General features: G+C 45.1%; 2 protein-coding genes across 6 annotated transcripts in view; one reads left to right on the top strand and one right to left on the bottom strand.

The window, feature by feature from the left end:
• The window catches only part of CNGA4 (cyclic nucleotide gated channel subunit alpha 4), a 24,209-nt gene extending 20,160 nt beyond the window's left edge, over positions 1-4,049 (bottom strand). The window contains exons 1-2 of one of the 2 annotated variants that reach the window (XM_007492732.3): positions 3,950-4,049; positions 205-281 (exon numbers count right to left, since the gene is read on the bottom strand). In XM_007492732.3, the coding sequence (XP_007492794.1) occupies positions 205-266 (62 nt within the window). In that variant the 5' untranslated portion in view covers positions 267-281; positions 3,950-4,049. Of the gene's footprint in view, positions 1-204; positions 282-3,109; positions 3,878-3,949 lie in introns of those variants that run through there. The other variant, XM_001380202.5, reaches the window with a different exon arrangement.
• Positions 3,976-15,827, top strand: part of FHIP1B (FHF complex subunit HOOK interacting protein 1B) — a 21,588-nt gene continuing 9,736 nt past the window's right edge. The window contains exons 1-6 of one of the 4 annotated variants that reach the window (XM_016422476.2): positions 3,976-4,109; positions 9,298-9,582; positions 9,971-10,249; positions 10,844-11,002; positions 11,264-11,350; positions 11,623-11,790. In XM_016422476.2, the coding sequence (XP_016277962.2) occupies positions 9,349-9,582; positions 9,971-10,249; positions 10,844-11,002; positions 11,264-11,350; positions 11,623-11,790 (927 nt within the window). In that variant the 5' untranslated portion in view covers positions 3,976-4,109; positions 9,298-9,348. Of the gene's footprint in view, positions 4,110-4,262; positions 4,365-9,297; positions 9,583-9,970; positions 10,610-10,843; positions 11,003-11,263; positions 11,351-11,622; positions 11,791-15,827 lie in introns of those variants that run through there. The other 3 variants (XM_001380196.4, XM_016422474.2, XM_016422475.2) reach the window with 3 other exon arrangements.

Genomic DNA, 15,827 nt, shown 5'->3' with positions numbered 1-15,827 from the left:
AGGAAGGCCCCCAGGAAGAGAAGTTTAGGTGATCAAGGGCTCAGTGTTCTTAGTGGAAATAAACCCTCTCCCCTCCTCTCATCTCCCAAGTATTTGGGCTCTGAGTCTCCTCCTTACCATTACTCTCCTAATCCCTTTTTTATCATCAGTATTTCTCACCTACCTCTCCCAACACATATCTCTTACAGTCTCCTCCCCTCTCACCTGGGTTTGGAAGGTGCTTGAGGAGAGGACTCTTTGGTGTTCACTTTGGAGTCTTGACTCATGGTGTTGGTCTAGGCCTATGGGGAGAGGATGATTCTGGGATGAGAAAGATTCTACCAGGTCTATGGGAAGAGAATGATTTTATAAGATAGCAGATAAGGGTAATTCTGTGGGGGTCCATGGAAATAGATATTTTGACAGGGATAAGTAAGCTAAAGATTCTAGGAGGCCATGAGATGGAGGATACTGAGGGGAAAGTAAATTTTATGGGAGAGGATTCTGCAGGTAGTGGAGGAACATTCTAATGAGGATCTGTGGAATTGAAGAAGATGAGGGTGAAATCACTGAGGGAGAAGATGTGAAAACAGCTAGTGAAGAGGAAGGATTCTTGAAAGGTTGATGAGATAGGAACATTTTGAGGTGGGATATGTAGGGGAAGGATTAATGAGGAAGATTTTGGGGAACCTTTGGGAAGGAAATGGTGAGGTTTGAGGAAGGAGGGAAGAAAATACTAGGGGACAGAAAAATAGAGGGGATAGGACGAAAAATGGTAGGGAATTAGTGAAAGTAGAGATTCTAGGGAAACAATGTAGGAGGAAAGATTTTGAGGTGTATCTGAGAGAAAATAATTCTTAGATGTGGAGGTCCTGTGGGAAAAAGATTCTAGGTATTTTATGATGGTGGTATAAGGAGTGAGGAGGAGATAAATCCCCGGGGCTTGTGTGGAGAAAAGAAACTCTCTTTAAGCTTCTAGGGAAGGTGAGAGGAGACACAGTATCTTGTAGGTTGTTCTGGTGAGGGGTGAAGATTCTCAGGTGGCAGGATTATAGAGGAGCTGGATGATTTTGGGGATTTCTACATAAGGAATAATTCTAGGCAGTCTATGTGGGGGAGGGTAAATAAAGTTGATCCTGGAGGAAGATCTATAAGGGAAGAGAATTCTGAGTAGGTTCTAAGGGGAAAAAAAGATTCTTGGGAGAGGCAAAAGAAGGGGGAAAGGAAGATATATGAAGGGAAGAAAGATTCAGGTGATGTTATGTATTAGGATTCTGGGATGGATCTGAGGAAGAAGAGGAAGATTCTGAGGTGTGGGAGTTCCAATATCTGTCAGGGTGGCACAGCAGAGAGAACGTGGATTTGGATTGAGGAGGTTAAGATTAAACAGCAACTCTGTTACTACCTGTGTAATCTTAGACAAACCTCTTAGTCTCTCTGGTCCTCAATTTCCCCACCTGTAAAATGAAGGAGCTAGACTAGATTAGAAGTGTCAGTCATGGTCTACAAACTTCCTGAATGCAGTATGAACCAGATAAAAATATAATTGGGAAATGTCTAACAAAATAAGTAAAAAATACAACACAGGTGATGTTAATTTGTGACTTTCCAAGTCAATATACAATCAGTAAGAATCTGTTTCTATTTGAGTTTGACAACACTGAGTTAAATGATAAAAGTACCTTCCAATTCTAAATTCTGTGATCTTGTAGGAGGGTTACATGGAGGAAGGATTGGGGTTGGAGGGGGAATCTGAGTGTTTTGGGGGGGCAGGAGGGAAAGAAAATCTGGACAGGTTTGTGAGAAAGAAGAGAGGAAGGACTAAGTAGGAGGATTTTTGGAAGGGAAGATATGGAGAAGTTTACCTGTACTAGGAAGCATAGAAGTATAGCAGATAGCATGCTGAAGCAGAGTCTCTTAGCTTCAGTTACCTAGGGTGTAAATGGTGGAGCATCTGCCTCACCTTACTTATTGTAAAGCTCAAAAAGATAATGGATGTAAAAAAAAATGCTCCCAGAAGAATGTTAGCTCTTTGAGGGCAAGGCCAGAAGAAGACCTGAGCTCAAATTCAGCCTTAAGTCACATCCTAGTGGTATATTTCAAGGCAAATTGCTTAATCTGTCCTGCTTGTCTTCTATACTATAAAATGGGGATAATAATAGCATCTATCTCCCAGATTGTTGTGAAGATCAAATGAGATAGTGCTTATCACAGTGCCTAGAACATAATTTTAAAAATTTCTCATTTTTGATTCTACATTTCCAACCCAAATGCTTGTTGAATTGATTCTGAGGGGAGGGGGATGATGTGAAGAAAAAATTCTGAACAGGAAAAGATGGAGTCTTTGAGTAAGAAATTGAGGGGGTGGTCCTTGGGGAAGAAGTCTGGGGTATTCTATGGGGAAGAGGAAGATTCTAGGGGGTTATTGGGAGAGTAAGTTTCTGGGAGTGGGAAGACTAGCTAGATGGACAATATGAGGGGGATGTAGATGGTTGTGTGGAGAATTTTTTTCTGTCTGTGGAGGGAGGAATATGGTGGGACATAGAGCTGGGGAGGAATTTTGTGGGTCAAGGAGGTGGGGGAAGAAAAAAGATAGGGGGATCAAGAGGAACCTGGGATAAAGATTCTTTCAATTTCTGGGGAATATTTTGGGATGGGGGGGAAAGATGCTGGGGAATTGTGAAGGATGGGAGACTGGGATTTCTGCAGGCTCAGAGATGATGGTAGGGTGAGATATTGGGGATTGTGAAGGAAGATTCTGGGTGTCTGAAATCGGGGGGGGGGAATGATTCTGTGGGTTGGAAGTAGGAGAAAGATTGCAAGGGGTGTGAGTAGAGGATTGGGGGAAGATGTCAGAGAACTGTGAAGGATGGAAGATTCTAGGATTTCTGGGGTTGGTAGAGGGGGAAGATGATGGGAGCGGGAAATATTCTGAGGATTGTTAAAGATGGAAGATTCTGTAAGTCTGAAATAGAGAGGATGATTCTGGGGGCTGGTGGTAGGAGAAAGATTCCAAGGGGAACAAGTGGACAGAATTCTGGGAATGGTTATGGGGGGGGGGAAGGAGGAGGATTCTCTGGCTCCTAGCTACAGGGATAGGGGGTGGGGGAAGGCCCCCCCGGGTTCTCACTGGGCGCGGCTCTTCAGGTGATCCGTGTCTGATTCCGGCGTGTCTTCTTAGCTACAGAGACGCCTGAGCCCAAGCCTAGCTAGAGCCCTAGAGGCTAAAATCCCAGATGTAACATCACTAGCGTTGAGGTCTCAGGTACTGCTATGCCCCTCCCTCACCTGTACTTTGGGCTCCGCCCACTGCTCCATCTCACCCAGCCTCCCTGTCCTGCCCCTTCATCTCAGGCAGAAAGGAGGTCCCACCCTCCCCAGTCCCGAAGCTGGAGTGGGGTAGGGGAGAAGGAAACACCAAAGAGAAAGCCCCTCCCATTGCCCAATCCCCGACTCAGCTATGTTAGGGCCCCCCATGGGCTCCACCCATTTACTTTCCGCCCTCAGTCAGCCTTTCCCTTTCCTCAGGTTCCGCCTCTTTTTGGTCCTGGTGCAGAAGGCCCCGCCCTGCCAGGTTCCTCCCCTTTCCTCGCCCATCATCTCACAGGTTCTGCCCTCAAGCAGGTCCACCCCATTCCTTTCCCAGGTCCCTTGGGCCATTTGGCCCAGTCTTCTAGGCCCCGCCTCTCTTCTTAATATTCAGGCTGAAAAATGAGCCCGAGGAGGTTGGGCCGGAAGTGGGTTTCGGATGTTTCTCTCGTCAGATCTTAATTCTCTCCCCAAACAGAACCCTCTCCTTCCTCCCCCCTTAGGTCGGCCACTGCCACCCGTGCACATCTCGCCCTGACGCGTTGGTCGTTGCCAGGGGACGCCCGTCGTCTCCCGGGGAGCTCGCTCGAGCTCGGGGTACGGCCAATGGGAAGACTAGTTGCGCCTGATGTTGTCGAGAGCGTGCGACGCAAGGCGGTACCTGAGCGAGGTGACGTCGGGGGGCGGCCTTCCTCCGCCCCGAGGGGCGGGGCGCGGGCGGAGGCGACCAGGGCAGCTATGGCGGCGGCCTGAGAGCGCGGGCGGCGGCGGTGGCTGCTACGGAGCCCGCACGGGGTCAGCGGCAGCGCGAGAGTGGAGCGGTGAGGTCCAGCCCGTGAGATGGGGCGCCTGGTGACGGCTTGGGAGGGGGAGGCCTTGTGAGGGGGCTTGAGTGTGTAAAGCCCTCCTGGAGTAGGGGACTGAGTGTGTTGGATTCCGGGAGGGTGGGGGGTGGGGGTCTGTGTGTGAGGCCCAGAGGGAGAGCTTCTGCACACATGCACAGGCACAGGCACACACGCACACACACACACACACCTCTGCATCTTGGTGAGACAGTTGTGAGGAGCACGTGACAGGTGGGGGACTATTTGGGGCCTGGGAACACATGACAGGTGGGGCGAATGTGACGGACATACATGACAGGTGATAATGATATAGACAGGGTATACATAACCACTGAGTGGACCTTGGTGTTTTCAACAGTGACGAAGGGTGTCATAGAAATGTTATATAGAATATGAAGAAAAGTGATCCTGGGCAGAAAAATATTGACCAGATTCAAATCACCTGGCAGGGGGGTGTTTTATTGGTTTACTTTCTTATATTATGCAATTACCATATATGAGACCCTTATTTCAAGAACCCTAAAATCATCCACATTATATGTACTGTGAAATCTTTTTAGTTCCTTCCTGGCCCATACATCTCTTTTCTTTTCCCTGGTTCCAGATTAGGTTTAAAAGATCTTTTCTTACTCTTTAGGAAAATAGGGTAAAATAACAAAGCAGTCGTCACAGCACTAAATTTATCATGTTAAACAGATGTAAAGTTTATATTCAGGTGTCTCTAATATGACCATAGAGACCAGTACATCTTTGCAGCTAAATAAACCTCCTTGCTTCTGTCTAGGAGTGGACTTCATGAGTGACTTGTTCATCATATCACTGAAGCAAACCCTTCTGGCCTTTTTCCAGGTTTACCTAGAACCCAACTCCTGTTTTTTCTTTTCTTTCAGAATTGTTCCTTTCTTCACAATACTTTCCCATCCTCCCCTGCTTTCAGGAACTTTTGTTCATTTGGAGCTGTAAGCTGTTCCCTGAGCTTGTGGATTTGGGGTTGGTAGTGGCTGTTAAGACTCTAGGACATGTATGAATGATTAGTACTTGTTAGCAGTTTTCCACATTAGCCTTACTCTGTGTATATTACTTATTACCTAAGTTCTTGTATTTCATTATTCTCTAAGAAAACATCAGATGTATAAGTATATGACAGACATTAGTAAATAATAATTCTCCCAGAGAATCCCCACCGGAAGTATAAGAAAGGAGCCTTTTGCTACTGAGACAATATGGGGACATGGTATATTCAACATGGGTGAAAGAGGGAGGTAGAAAGGCTATTTAATTTTCTTCTGATAGTGAGGAGAGTACAGAATGATGATAATGTCTTGTTGAAGGTGGGGTCAAGTTGTAAGTTTGTAGGTTTATGGGGAGACTCAGTGGGACTGACCAAGTTAAGTAGTTGTATCAGGTCTTTCTGTGTGTGGGTATATATATGTAGTCATCAATTGTGGTTCAGTTAAATTTTTGCCATATTGGTAATTGTTATTTTTAGAGGTCTCAATAATGATCTAGCTTAAAGAAAAAAGATATTCATAGAAATCAAGAGTTTGGAAGGGCCCTAGAGGATCCTTTAGTTCAAGCTGTACCCCTCCTCCCCCATAGAGGAGGAAATAGATGCCAGAGAAGTGAAGTAATTTACATAAGGCCACACCACAGGTAGCAAATCGCAGATGCTGTATTCTAACCCAGGTACTCTTCACTCCCAAATCAATTAGAAAAACAACATATGGAGAAGCTAGATATAATATACCAAATATAAGGAACAAATACATTAGATAATTATTCTAAGAACATTCAGGGAAGATTCCTTGGAGGAGGTATCTTGGAAGATGCCCCTGAAGTGCCCAGATATGCCCAGATAGATGCCCACCTTAATGACTGGATTACTGCTTTAGGGACAGTTTAGACTAGATTACCTCTGTGAGGTCTTTTGACTCAAAGTCCATGAAAAAAGTGAATTTTGAGCCAGGACTTGAAGAATGTGGTAGACATGGATTATCAGAGAAGATCATGAGGGAGTTTGGTGAGGGAGGGAATTGAGCATGGAGAAGAATGGGATCAAAGTAGAGTTGAGACCTCAGAGGGGAATTCCTTCACAAACCCATACAATGTGAAAGCTGGAAGCTTAGTATGCAGAATGCTAGTGAACAGGACAAAAGAGATTTATTAGACTTATTCTTTTTGGCCCCTAAGGACAGAACTTGGAAACAGTGAGTAGAAGTGGAAGGAGAGGAAGATCTTAACTCTATTAAAGAAAACTTTCTCAATAATTAGAACTGTCCAGAAGTAGAATGGATTGCCTAAGGGAACATAAAGTTCAACTAGAGCAACTATTACACCTATACAAAGAACCATTTTAGGCAGTATATATTCACTAAATGAATGGGATAGACTGTAGGGCTTTAGTGGTTCAGAAAGTAAGAGATGAGTGAGGTCTCTGCTGAGGAGGTATAGCTTCTGGGGTAAGATAGGAATTGATCTGGGATTTGGAGAGGTCAAGAGGAAAAAGGAACATGCTATAAAATGAGTGAATGGAGTAAACATAGGTTCTGAAGAAGGAAGGGTATAGTATATTTGGGGGACAGTGAGACTAGAATAAAAGTTGTATGTAAGGGAATCATTCGGGAAGTAAGATTAAATACTTGGGATGAAATCAGATTATAGAAAACTATAGATATCTGGCTATGGAGTTTGTACTTTACCCAGGAAAGACTAGAACACACAGGATAAAAAGGAATTGCACAGAGTGAGATAAGTGAGACAGTGTTCAATTTCAATTTTTAAGTGGTAAAGGAAAGGAAGATCTTATACAGGCTCATTTGAGATTTTATTTTTGTTTGTGTCCACCAGTGTAATTGGATAATTGAAATGGACAATCCATTTTTTAGCTATAGTTTGTTGTATCTCAGACCAAATCCCTTCCTGAAGGAATACTGCCTTTCTCCTAGACATCTAATTTCAAGATCTCAGAAACATCTTTGGCTCTTTCTTTTCCCTTATTCTCATCCAATTTTTTGATTGTTTTTGTTTTACTAGAATACTTACCCAAACTAAGTAAGATTTAAGTTTATAGGGGCAAATATTAATTTCTGCATTTAGGTATAAAAATCACTTGCATTAAGTACAGAAGAGTCAATCAATAAACATTATTAAGCACCTATTATGTGCCAGGTATTTTGATGAACACAGATCTCTTATTTGATCCTGACAAATAAGGGCTATATAAAGAAACCGAGGCAGATAGGGGTTAGTTGACTTCTCCAGGGCTACACAGTAAGTGTCTGAGGCCAGATTTTAAGTCTCTTTGATTTTAAGCTGTATCAATTGTGCCACCTAGGTAGAAGACCACATATTTGGGGTGTTGTAAGCAGAGTACTTTACCAGGTTGGACTTAGGTAGCTTTTGAAATCTCAGGAGATTCTGTGATTCTTGAAATTGTCTTAGTATCTCATGTATTTTCCATCATTAAGCCCATGTGTCATGGGTGCTATAAAGGAGATTCCTTGTCATGTTTTAATTGTAATAAATGATTTCTAAGATCCTTCCAACTCAGATTCCTTGAAGTTGTGATATAATCTGACTTAGTTAATATTTGGAGTAATAGGGAATGGGAGGAAACTGGGATAGGGATTGTGTTGCTTGCATGGGGAAAGTTATATGTAGTCATAAGAGGGTTGGGGTTATGGTGTATGAATTATGAATAGAGTAGGTGTTGCTATGTGTAAGACATGATGTTTGTGGATTTTTCTATGTAAGATCATTCAAGGGACTCTTCTAGGTAAATTGATTCCCGTCCTTGCTCTTCTCTAACAGAGAACACTTCATCTCATTTCTGCCATGGGCAATTTTATTTGGTATGGGGGGAGGGTGCGTCAAATTCACAGGCATTTGCAGGTAGATGAACTTCCCTTGATACTCAGGAAGGAGTCAGGATTAGTGCTTTTGAAGACCTGTCATCTAGGTGGGGTGAGGCCTACACCCAGAGCAAAGGTTGATGCTAAGACTGGGCCACTCCCTCTTGTCCCAATGCTAAGGGGTAGAATTCAGTGGGCAGGTTGGCATATTGGCTACTTGGTGCCCATGTGACTTTTATTGGCACTTCCTGACTGAGCACCTGGTTTCAGGTCAGTGGGCATCTCCTTTCCTGGCTTTTTGGGCCCAGTGGTACTGGCTCTTTCTTCTACCTCTAAGCCCTTTCTCAGAGGGCATGTTTCTGCTTGATTTTTCTCTGGCATTGAACTAGTCTAGTATATGTGGGAGGGGGCACTGCCATCATGTGCTTGGACTGTGGGATGGGGAAAGAGGTCAGGAATTTCAGGCCTTGTTCCACCTTGGCACAGGCATTGCTGCCTTCCTCTAAGCCCTTATTCCCTATATATTAACTGGAGAGTAGGATGCTTAGTAGATATTAGATAATGAGTTGTGACTATCCATTGGACATTTAGCAGAACCTGTATTAGCTTAGATAAAGATAACTTAGAAGGCTTTTTTTCTCCAAACTCTTCTCCAGGAAGAGCAGGAGAGGCTTGTTTACCAAGCAGACTACATAGAACCTACTCCTAGCTCCTGGTTGCTGTGGAGTTCCCCAGGGAGGAGGAATGGAGATGGGGGCGGGGGTGATGGAGGCTTTTAGGAGAGGCTGTTTTGCCAGGATGGCTGGCATCTTTCTGAATTCATCTTGCCACCAATACAGGCCTCTCCATACCCCTCATTCCTCCTTATACTCTGTAATTCTGGACAGTGTGGGTGGCTGTTGTGTGCATCTGATGGTGACTTTCAAGTGACATTGTATGTGTGTGTATGTATGTATGTTTAGAAGCCCTAATATGACTTCTCTTCAGCTTATGTCAAGAGGAGGGATGCACATTTTCTCTTGTTAGCTATCCTGAGCCTCTTCTGTATGTTATCTATTCCTAAAGAGAGAGTATTTGTATGTGTTTGGTTTGTATGTGTTCCATTCAGGAAGCAGATATAACGAGAATCAGTAAGACAAGTAATTACTCTATACTCTGCATCACTGGGATGGTGACTTGGGGTTTTGGTAACTTCCCAGCTACCATTTGCCATTGGACTTTCAGATTTTCTTAGCTTTGTCTCAGATTCTTAACTTTGACTGTCTATACTATACACTTGGTTCAGTTTTTTACTTTAATTTTATCCCTTCCAGCCTGATGTATGTCCCTGCTACCATGGAGGATTGTAGATCTCTCCAAACTGGATGAAGCAAGTGGGAGCCACAAGTGGAGGGAGCCCTCAGTTGGCAAACCCCAGGAGGGTGATCCCTGGGGCTCTGGCCAGCCCAACCTTCCACTCCATGGAGAAGATGAGTTGGCTGAGCAAACTGGCCCCTCGGGGTCCTGGACACCGTGCTCCTCGAACTACTAGTCTACAAACTCCTGTTACTGCTGATCCAGAGACTTGCCTGATGGTCTTCAAGAACCATTGGTCTCAGGTAGGACCTCATTTTCTCACTTGCTTCTGTGTAAAGTCCTTTTAGCTTGTTCTTGCTCAGTGATTCCCTTCCAGTCCTGACGTTTCTTAGTTAGCACCCCTTATCAACTTTTCCCTAGTTTTTCTCCTTGAACCACTCCTACTACCTATATTGTGCTCTTCTTTGGTAAATCCTTCCTTAAATGTGGGAATTAGGGAACCAAAGAAGTCATGAGTGTGTATTTGTGGGAGGGATGGGCAAAAAAGGAGGCTGTTTTTCGATTCCAAGATTGTGCCTGCTCCTGTGTAGGTGAAAAGGGTATTGTGAGGTGAGTTCTGCAGAATGAGTTCTTGAGAAGGTAATCGAGGCCCTACACCCAGAGTTCAACTGGCTTTTCCTTGAATTGCAGGTAGTCAGGATCCTGGAGCGGAGGGCCCCACAAGCAGCCCCTGGAGGGTCAGATGATCTCAGTGCTGTGCACAATCACATGTATCAGATGTTGACACTGCTGGTGGAGGACCGTGTAACCCCCTCAGCTCCCACAGCCCCAGGCCCCCTTCTGGAATTTGCCCTTCATGAGGATCTGCTAGCAAGGGTGCTGGCCTGGCAGTTGCAGTGGGATGGGCCTGGGGATGGGGTAGGTGCTGAGGAAAGGCGGGCTGAGCAGCTGAAGCTGTTTGAAATGCTGGTGAGTGAGGCCCGCCAGCCACTGCTACATCACCAGCCAGTTCGAGAGGCCTTGCTAACCTTGCTGGAAGCTTGTGGTCCTCCCACTGGTCCTGCACTGGATGCTGGCCTCGTGCTCCTGCTCAGCCAGTTGTGTGTGTGTGTGGCTCGAGAGCCAGCACTACTTGAGCTCTTCTTACAGCCTCCTCCAGAGCCAGGAGCAGCACCCCGCCTGCTGCTTTTCTCCCGCCTTGTCCCTTTTGTGCACCGTGAAGGGACACTGGGTCAGCAGGCTCGAGATGCTCTGCTGCTACTTATGGCACTGTCGGCTGGCAGCCCCACTGTGGGCCGGTACATCGCTGACCACTCCTACTTCTGCCCGGTCAGACCCTTCTTCCCAAACAGTGGGCTAAGGGTGGGATTTAATATGTGAGAGCCCAACCCCAGGGGTAGTAGAAAAAGCAAGGATGAGCCCCAGGGTCCTGTTCTTCCTTTCCCTTCCTCCATCTTCTACCCTAGACATTTCCCAGGGAACTAGTCACCTAGGTGGGGGAAGGCTGGAACAGTATTAATGATCTGGTAACCTAAGTCATCCCTTCATTTGCTATGGCCCCAGGTGTTGGCCACAGGACTGAGCGCTCTGTACTCATCTTTACCCCGAAAGATAGAGGTTCGGGGGGATGACTGGCACTGCCTGAGGCGGGAAGACTGGCTGGGTGTGCCAGCTCTTGCACTCTTTATGAGCTCCCTGGAGTTCTGCAATGCTGTCATCCAGGTAAGGAAAATTAAGAGCAACAGGGGGATAAGGGACAGTGGGAAACTTGCCTGAAGTTTTATATCTCAGTTATCCAAGTGGAAGAGGATTTATCAGAGAACTATGTGTGTAAATGTGGAGAGGGAGAAAGAAGGGGGGGGAGAGTGAATGTGAGAGAGTGAGAGTGTGTTTGGAGGGTGGGGGATATCTCTTATAATCCCTTTTACTCATCTGGGGGCTGGGGACCAGGATGCTTCCTCCCTCACCATCAATTCCCTACAGGTGGCTCACCCACTGGTTCAGAAGCAGCTGGTCGATTACATTCACAATGGGTTCCTGGTGCCTGTCATGGGCCCTGCCTTGCACAAGGTGTGGAGCAGGACAGGAGGTGGGGACTGCTTGGGAGTGGGGTTGGGTATGTCTTTAAGTCTTATCCAGACTCCCCTGGTCCTGGGGATGGTGGTGGTGAAAGACTATCTTCTTCCCACCTCCCTTCTCTCCTCCCTCCCCCAGTACACACACTCTCCTCCCATCTTCCCCTAGTACTCACTCTGGGGAATAGTCCTCACCTTGGGATATGTGTGTGTAGGGGGGGGGGGTCTTGATTCCCATCCCCTCCCCTCCCCCCACCCCAAACCCAGAGTTCTGTGGAGGAGATGATTGCCAGCACAGCGTACCTGGAGCTATTCCTTCGCAGCGTCTCCGAACCTGCCCTACTCCGAACCTTCCTGCGCTTCCTGCTGCTCCACCGGCATGATGCTCACACCATCCTTGACACCCTCGTCTCACGAATCAGCAGTAACTCACGGGTACAACCCCTGTCCTTGGTCATGGCTACTGCCCATAGGTCAGGGTGCTTCTTGATTTTTGTCTGCTTCCATTCCTTACTACTATCCTTTGACCCACCCTGCATCATCTCATCTGTTAACTAAGTTCCTGTCCTTTTTGGGCCTTAGATTTTCACTTTGGCTTTAAGCCTGCATTGATTTTCCAAATGCCTCTGCTGGTTACTGTCCTCAGGAGATAGCTATTCTCTATACTTTTTTTCTTATCCTGATAAGACCCTATAATCTCCAGAGTAGCTACTGGTTCTTTTGCCCTCATTTGTCATATACATGCTTAATAGCCACTTCTAATGGCAATGACTTAGATGAATTCAGGTTTTCTTTCCTTTTGTCATAAGCTGATAGTTAACTCATTTAGGTTCCATTTAGGTGGCCTTATTGTCCAGGGGATAGCTATTGGTCCACCCCTTTAGTTTTCCATGGCCATAACAAACATCTCTGTGTTAATAGGCTTTTGTTCTGGTTACAAAGTTAGTTAAATTACTAGTCCTGCCCTTAACAGGTGTCATAAATTTAGCAGGGGAGATAGGATTGCAAAGCAGTGACACTAGGAAGGAGGGGGTTAACACTCAGCTAGACCCTGGGATTAATATTTTCTTTTCTCTAAGGAACCATATTCCATAACTGATAGGGATACAGTTGAATTCTGCTTTTCTTATTGCTAAAAGATTCTCTTTAACCTGTCGGGTTGCAAGATACTGTTATACTCACTTTGCTTGGCTATGGACACAAGGCCTTCCTCTTCTTAGGTCACCTGAATTAAGAGTTTAGATGTTGGGGACAAGCATGCAACAAACGTCCTGTGGAGGAAGTTTCTCAAGAGCAGGCTTAATACCACTTTACTTCCTTCCTTGGAGCAGACATAATGGTTTTTAAAAAAGAATTATCAATGTTTCATCTATGATTTTGTTAGTGTTGGATACTCCTTCCATAAATACAGATCACAGTCCTTCTTCACCATAATAGATAAGCTTTTATTAATGTCTGTGGCCAAAAATTTCATACTTTCGTCAATTTGGTGATTAGCCTTTCTAAACTTTGCTAGGATGATTCTAGCATGAAAGTTATTGGCCTAGAAAGCTGGTCACTCCATGAGCATCTTAGAATTCTCTCTCTAAGATCTATTACTTGATGAAATGTGTTCACAGTTTTTTCTGCTTTAATTTCTTTTCCTTAGAGCTAGAAGGATTTATAGAGTTCTTCTAATCCAGCTATCTCATTTTTACAAATAAGGAAACCTGGACCGAGGCTAATCAAGTGGCTTGCCTTGGGTCATAGAAGTAGTACCCCTGAAGCTGAAATTTGAACCCAGGCCTTCTGCTTCCTAAGCTAATATTCTTTCTGCTACTTCACACTTTGGAAAATCTCTAACATCTGCTGTTGAGCTAAGAAGAACAACAACAAATCAAGTTTAGTTCCAAACACCACATTTTAAGAAAGGAATTGAAACTGGAGAGTGTCTAGAGCAGCGATGGTGAACCTATGGCACAGGTGCCAAAGATAGCACATAGAGCATTCTCCATGGGTAACAGCTGTGCCCCATGGGGGTGGGGGGCAAAGGAAGGGATGGCAGTTAATAGAAAGGCAAAGGGGCTCAGGCAGAGCTGCTCCCTTCCCCCCCCACCATGCCTGACAACATTTTTTTCATTTCCCGTTCCTCCCAGCAACTCAATGGGAGCACACAGAGGGTTAAGGTAGGAGGCTCATAAGTGACAAAGCTAGAGCGGAGTAGAACACTTGGGCCACTCCCCACCCCCTCTATACTCACTAAGGATATTCCTCACTTCACCCATCCCTCTGCCCAGCAGCCCAATGGGAGTGCTTTCTTCCTCCCCTGTGTGAGGTTTGGGGGGGGCGGTCAGGGCATGCCTGGCACTTGGTGGGGAAGAAGGGCATGGCATGTGGTCTCTGGAGGTGAGGGCAGGGCCAGGCACTTTGTCTCTGAAAGGTTCGCCATCACTGGCTAGAGGAAGACAACAGGGTTGGTGAAGGACCTTAGTTTCCTAACATATGAGGGTTGGTGGAAGGAATTGGGAATTGCCTGGAAAAGCAAAGATTTAGGGATGACATGGCACCTTTCTTTTATGTGATGGGCTATCATGTGGAAGGAAGAGCAGACTTCTCTTTGTAAGAACAATGAGGGGAAGTTGTTTCATTTTGAGGGAGGTTTCATTTGGAAAGTTTTGCCTTATACCAAACAAATAAAATTTTCCTCAAGTGGAATGACCTGCTTCAAGAGGTCTTAAATGAAGGCTGGATGACAACTTATTGGGTCTCTTGTAGAGGGGATTCCTGTACAGGTGCCTTGGTGGTCTCATTGAACTATGAGATTCTGTATCTATACCTAGGAAGAGAAAATCTAGGAACCCTGGAAGCCATAGAGAAATTGGTTGCTACAGCTACAAAGGCTCTTTTGCCTCCACAGATCTTATTGAATGAGGAGGGGAATGGTTCTTTAGGAGTAAAGAAAATAGCAGGCAGTCCTGAACCTTATGCTCATCTGTGAAGGAACTATGTCTTCCTCTATCCCTGAGTCAGTGCTTCATAAGGACATCTGTACATACAATTATCCTACCTGGTACAGTCTATATTCTTGTCCTCTCTTCCCTCCTCCTACTCAGAATCTAAGAGCTTCCTAGGTTTTGCTCTTCTTCCTTGCCTACTTTTCTTCTCCCCTTTGCACTTTCTCTGATATCTCTAGAAAGGGGAATTCTTAACCTATGGTCTCCCCTTCCCCCCCAAAGGGGTCCATGGATAAGTGCTACCTCAAATGGAAATTAAGCATTTCCTTCTATTGTGAACTAAAATGCATATACGTTACTGTGAGGAAGGATCCTTTTGGTTTACCAGATTGCCAGAGGGACCTATGGCACAAAAGGTTTAGCAACCCTTCAGGAGAGCAAGCCAGATGACTCAGAATCTCTCCTTGTCTGAAGCTCCTCCCACTTCCTAGGGCAAACCTTCCTGGTGACCTAATCTCTTCACCCACAGATACTTGTTACATTGTCTTTGAGGAGTTTGATACACTTAGTTTCATTGTTTTAGAATAATCTTTGCAGATACTGAGGGATTCTATCTAACACTCTACAGACAAACTATGTGCCAACTGTGTTTGGTGGCCAGGTTCTTCACAATTTAAATAAGGATCAAGATCTATAGCTGGAAAGAACCTTAGATGGCATCCAGCCCAGCCTTCTCATAGGTGAGGAAATAAAGGAAATTAAGAGGTTAATGATTTGCTCAGGGTCACTTAAGTAATAAATGGCAAAGCCTAGATTTGAACATAGGTCCCACAACTAACCCTGAAGTTCCATGATTTTTGCTGCATTTTAGTGCTTCCCTCCTAACAGATAATTAGACTATGCAATGTTACTGAGGAAGTGCTTTGGGGGAGGGGTGTTTGAGGAAGGTCATTACAAATGGAGGATAAAGGAAGGCTTTGTGGAGGAAGTTTGGATTGGGTTTTAAAGAACTGTTGGAATTCACCAGAATAAGAGGGAAGGGAGGAGATTCCAGGGATAGGGAACAGTTGAATGAAGGCACTCAGAGGAGGTTAGAGAGTGGTCTATTTTATACTTGAGATTCCAGTGACTGGAGGGGACTAGATGAGAAAAGGTCAGAAGGGTGCTAGAGTATACAAAGAGCCTTGGGTGCTGGCAAGATAGTCATTTTTACTTTGCTCAGAAGGTAGCAGGGAGCCACTAATGATTTTTGAGGAAAGATGTGAGTAGAAAAATTACTCTGGCAGTTTGTGAAAGATGTATTGGTGTAGGAAGACCTGTTAATTTGCTGTTCAAGTAATCCAGATGAATGATAATGAAGACCTGTATTGAGGTAGAGGGACTAGAGAGGACACGAGTGAAATGGAACATTTTTGCAAACATCCCATTTGTTATATCATGACCAAAACAACACTTCAAACCAATATGCAGACTACCCCTTGTGAGGAAAGAATAGATCTTTCACCATTGAAATGTGGTCCTTACTCCCTTTTGCATCCC

This window comes from Monodelphis domestica, chromosome 4 (assembly GCF_027887165.1).
Source record: "Monodelphis domestica isolate mMonDom1 chromosome 4, mMonDom1.pri, whole genome shotgun sequence".
Lineage (NCBI taxonomy): Eukaryota > Metazoa > Chordata > Mammalia > Didelphimorphia > Didelphidae > Monodelphis > Monodelphis domestica.
Note: the sequence above shows the minus strand (reverse complement) of the source record. Positions and strands in the feature narration are given on the sequence as shown.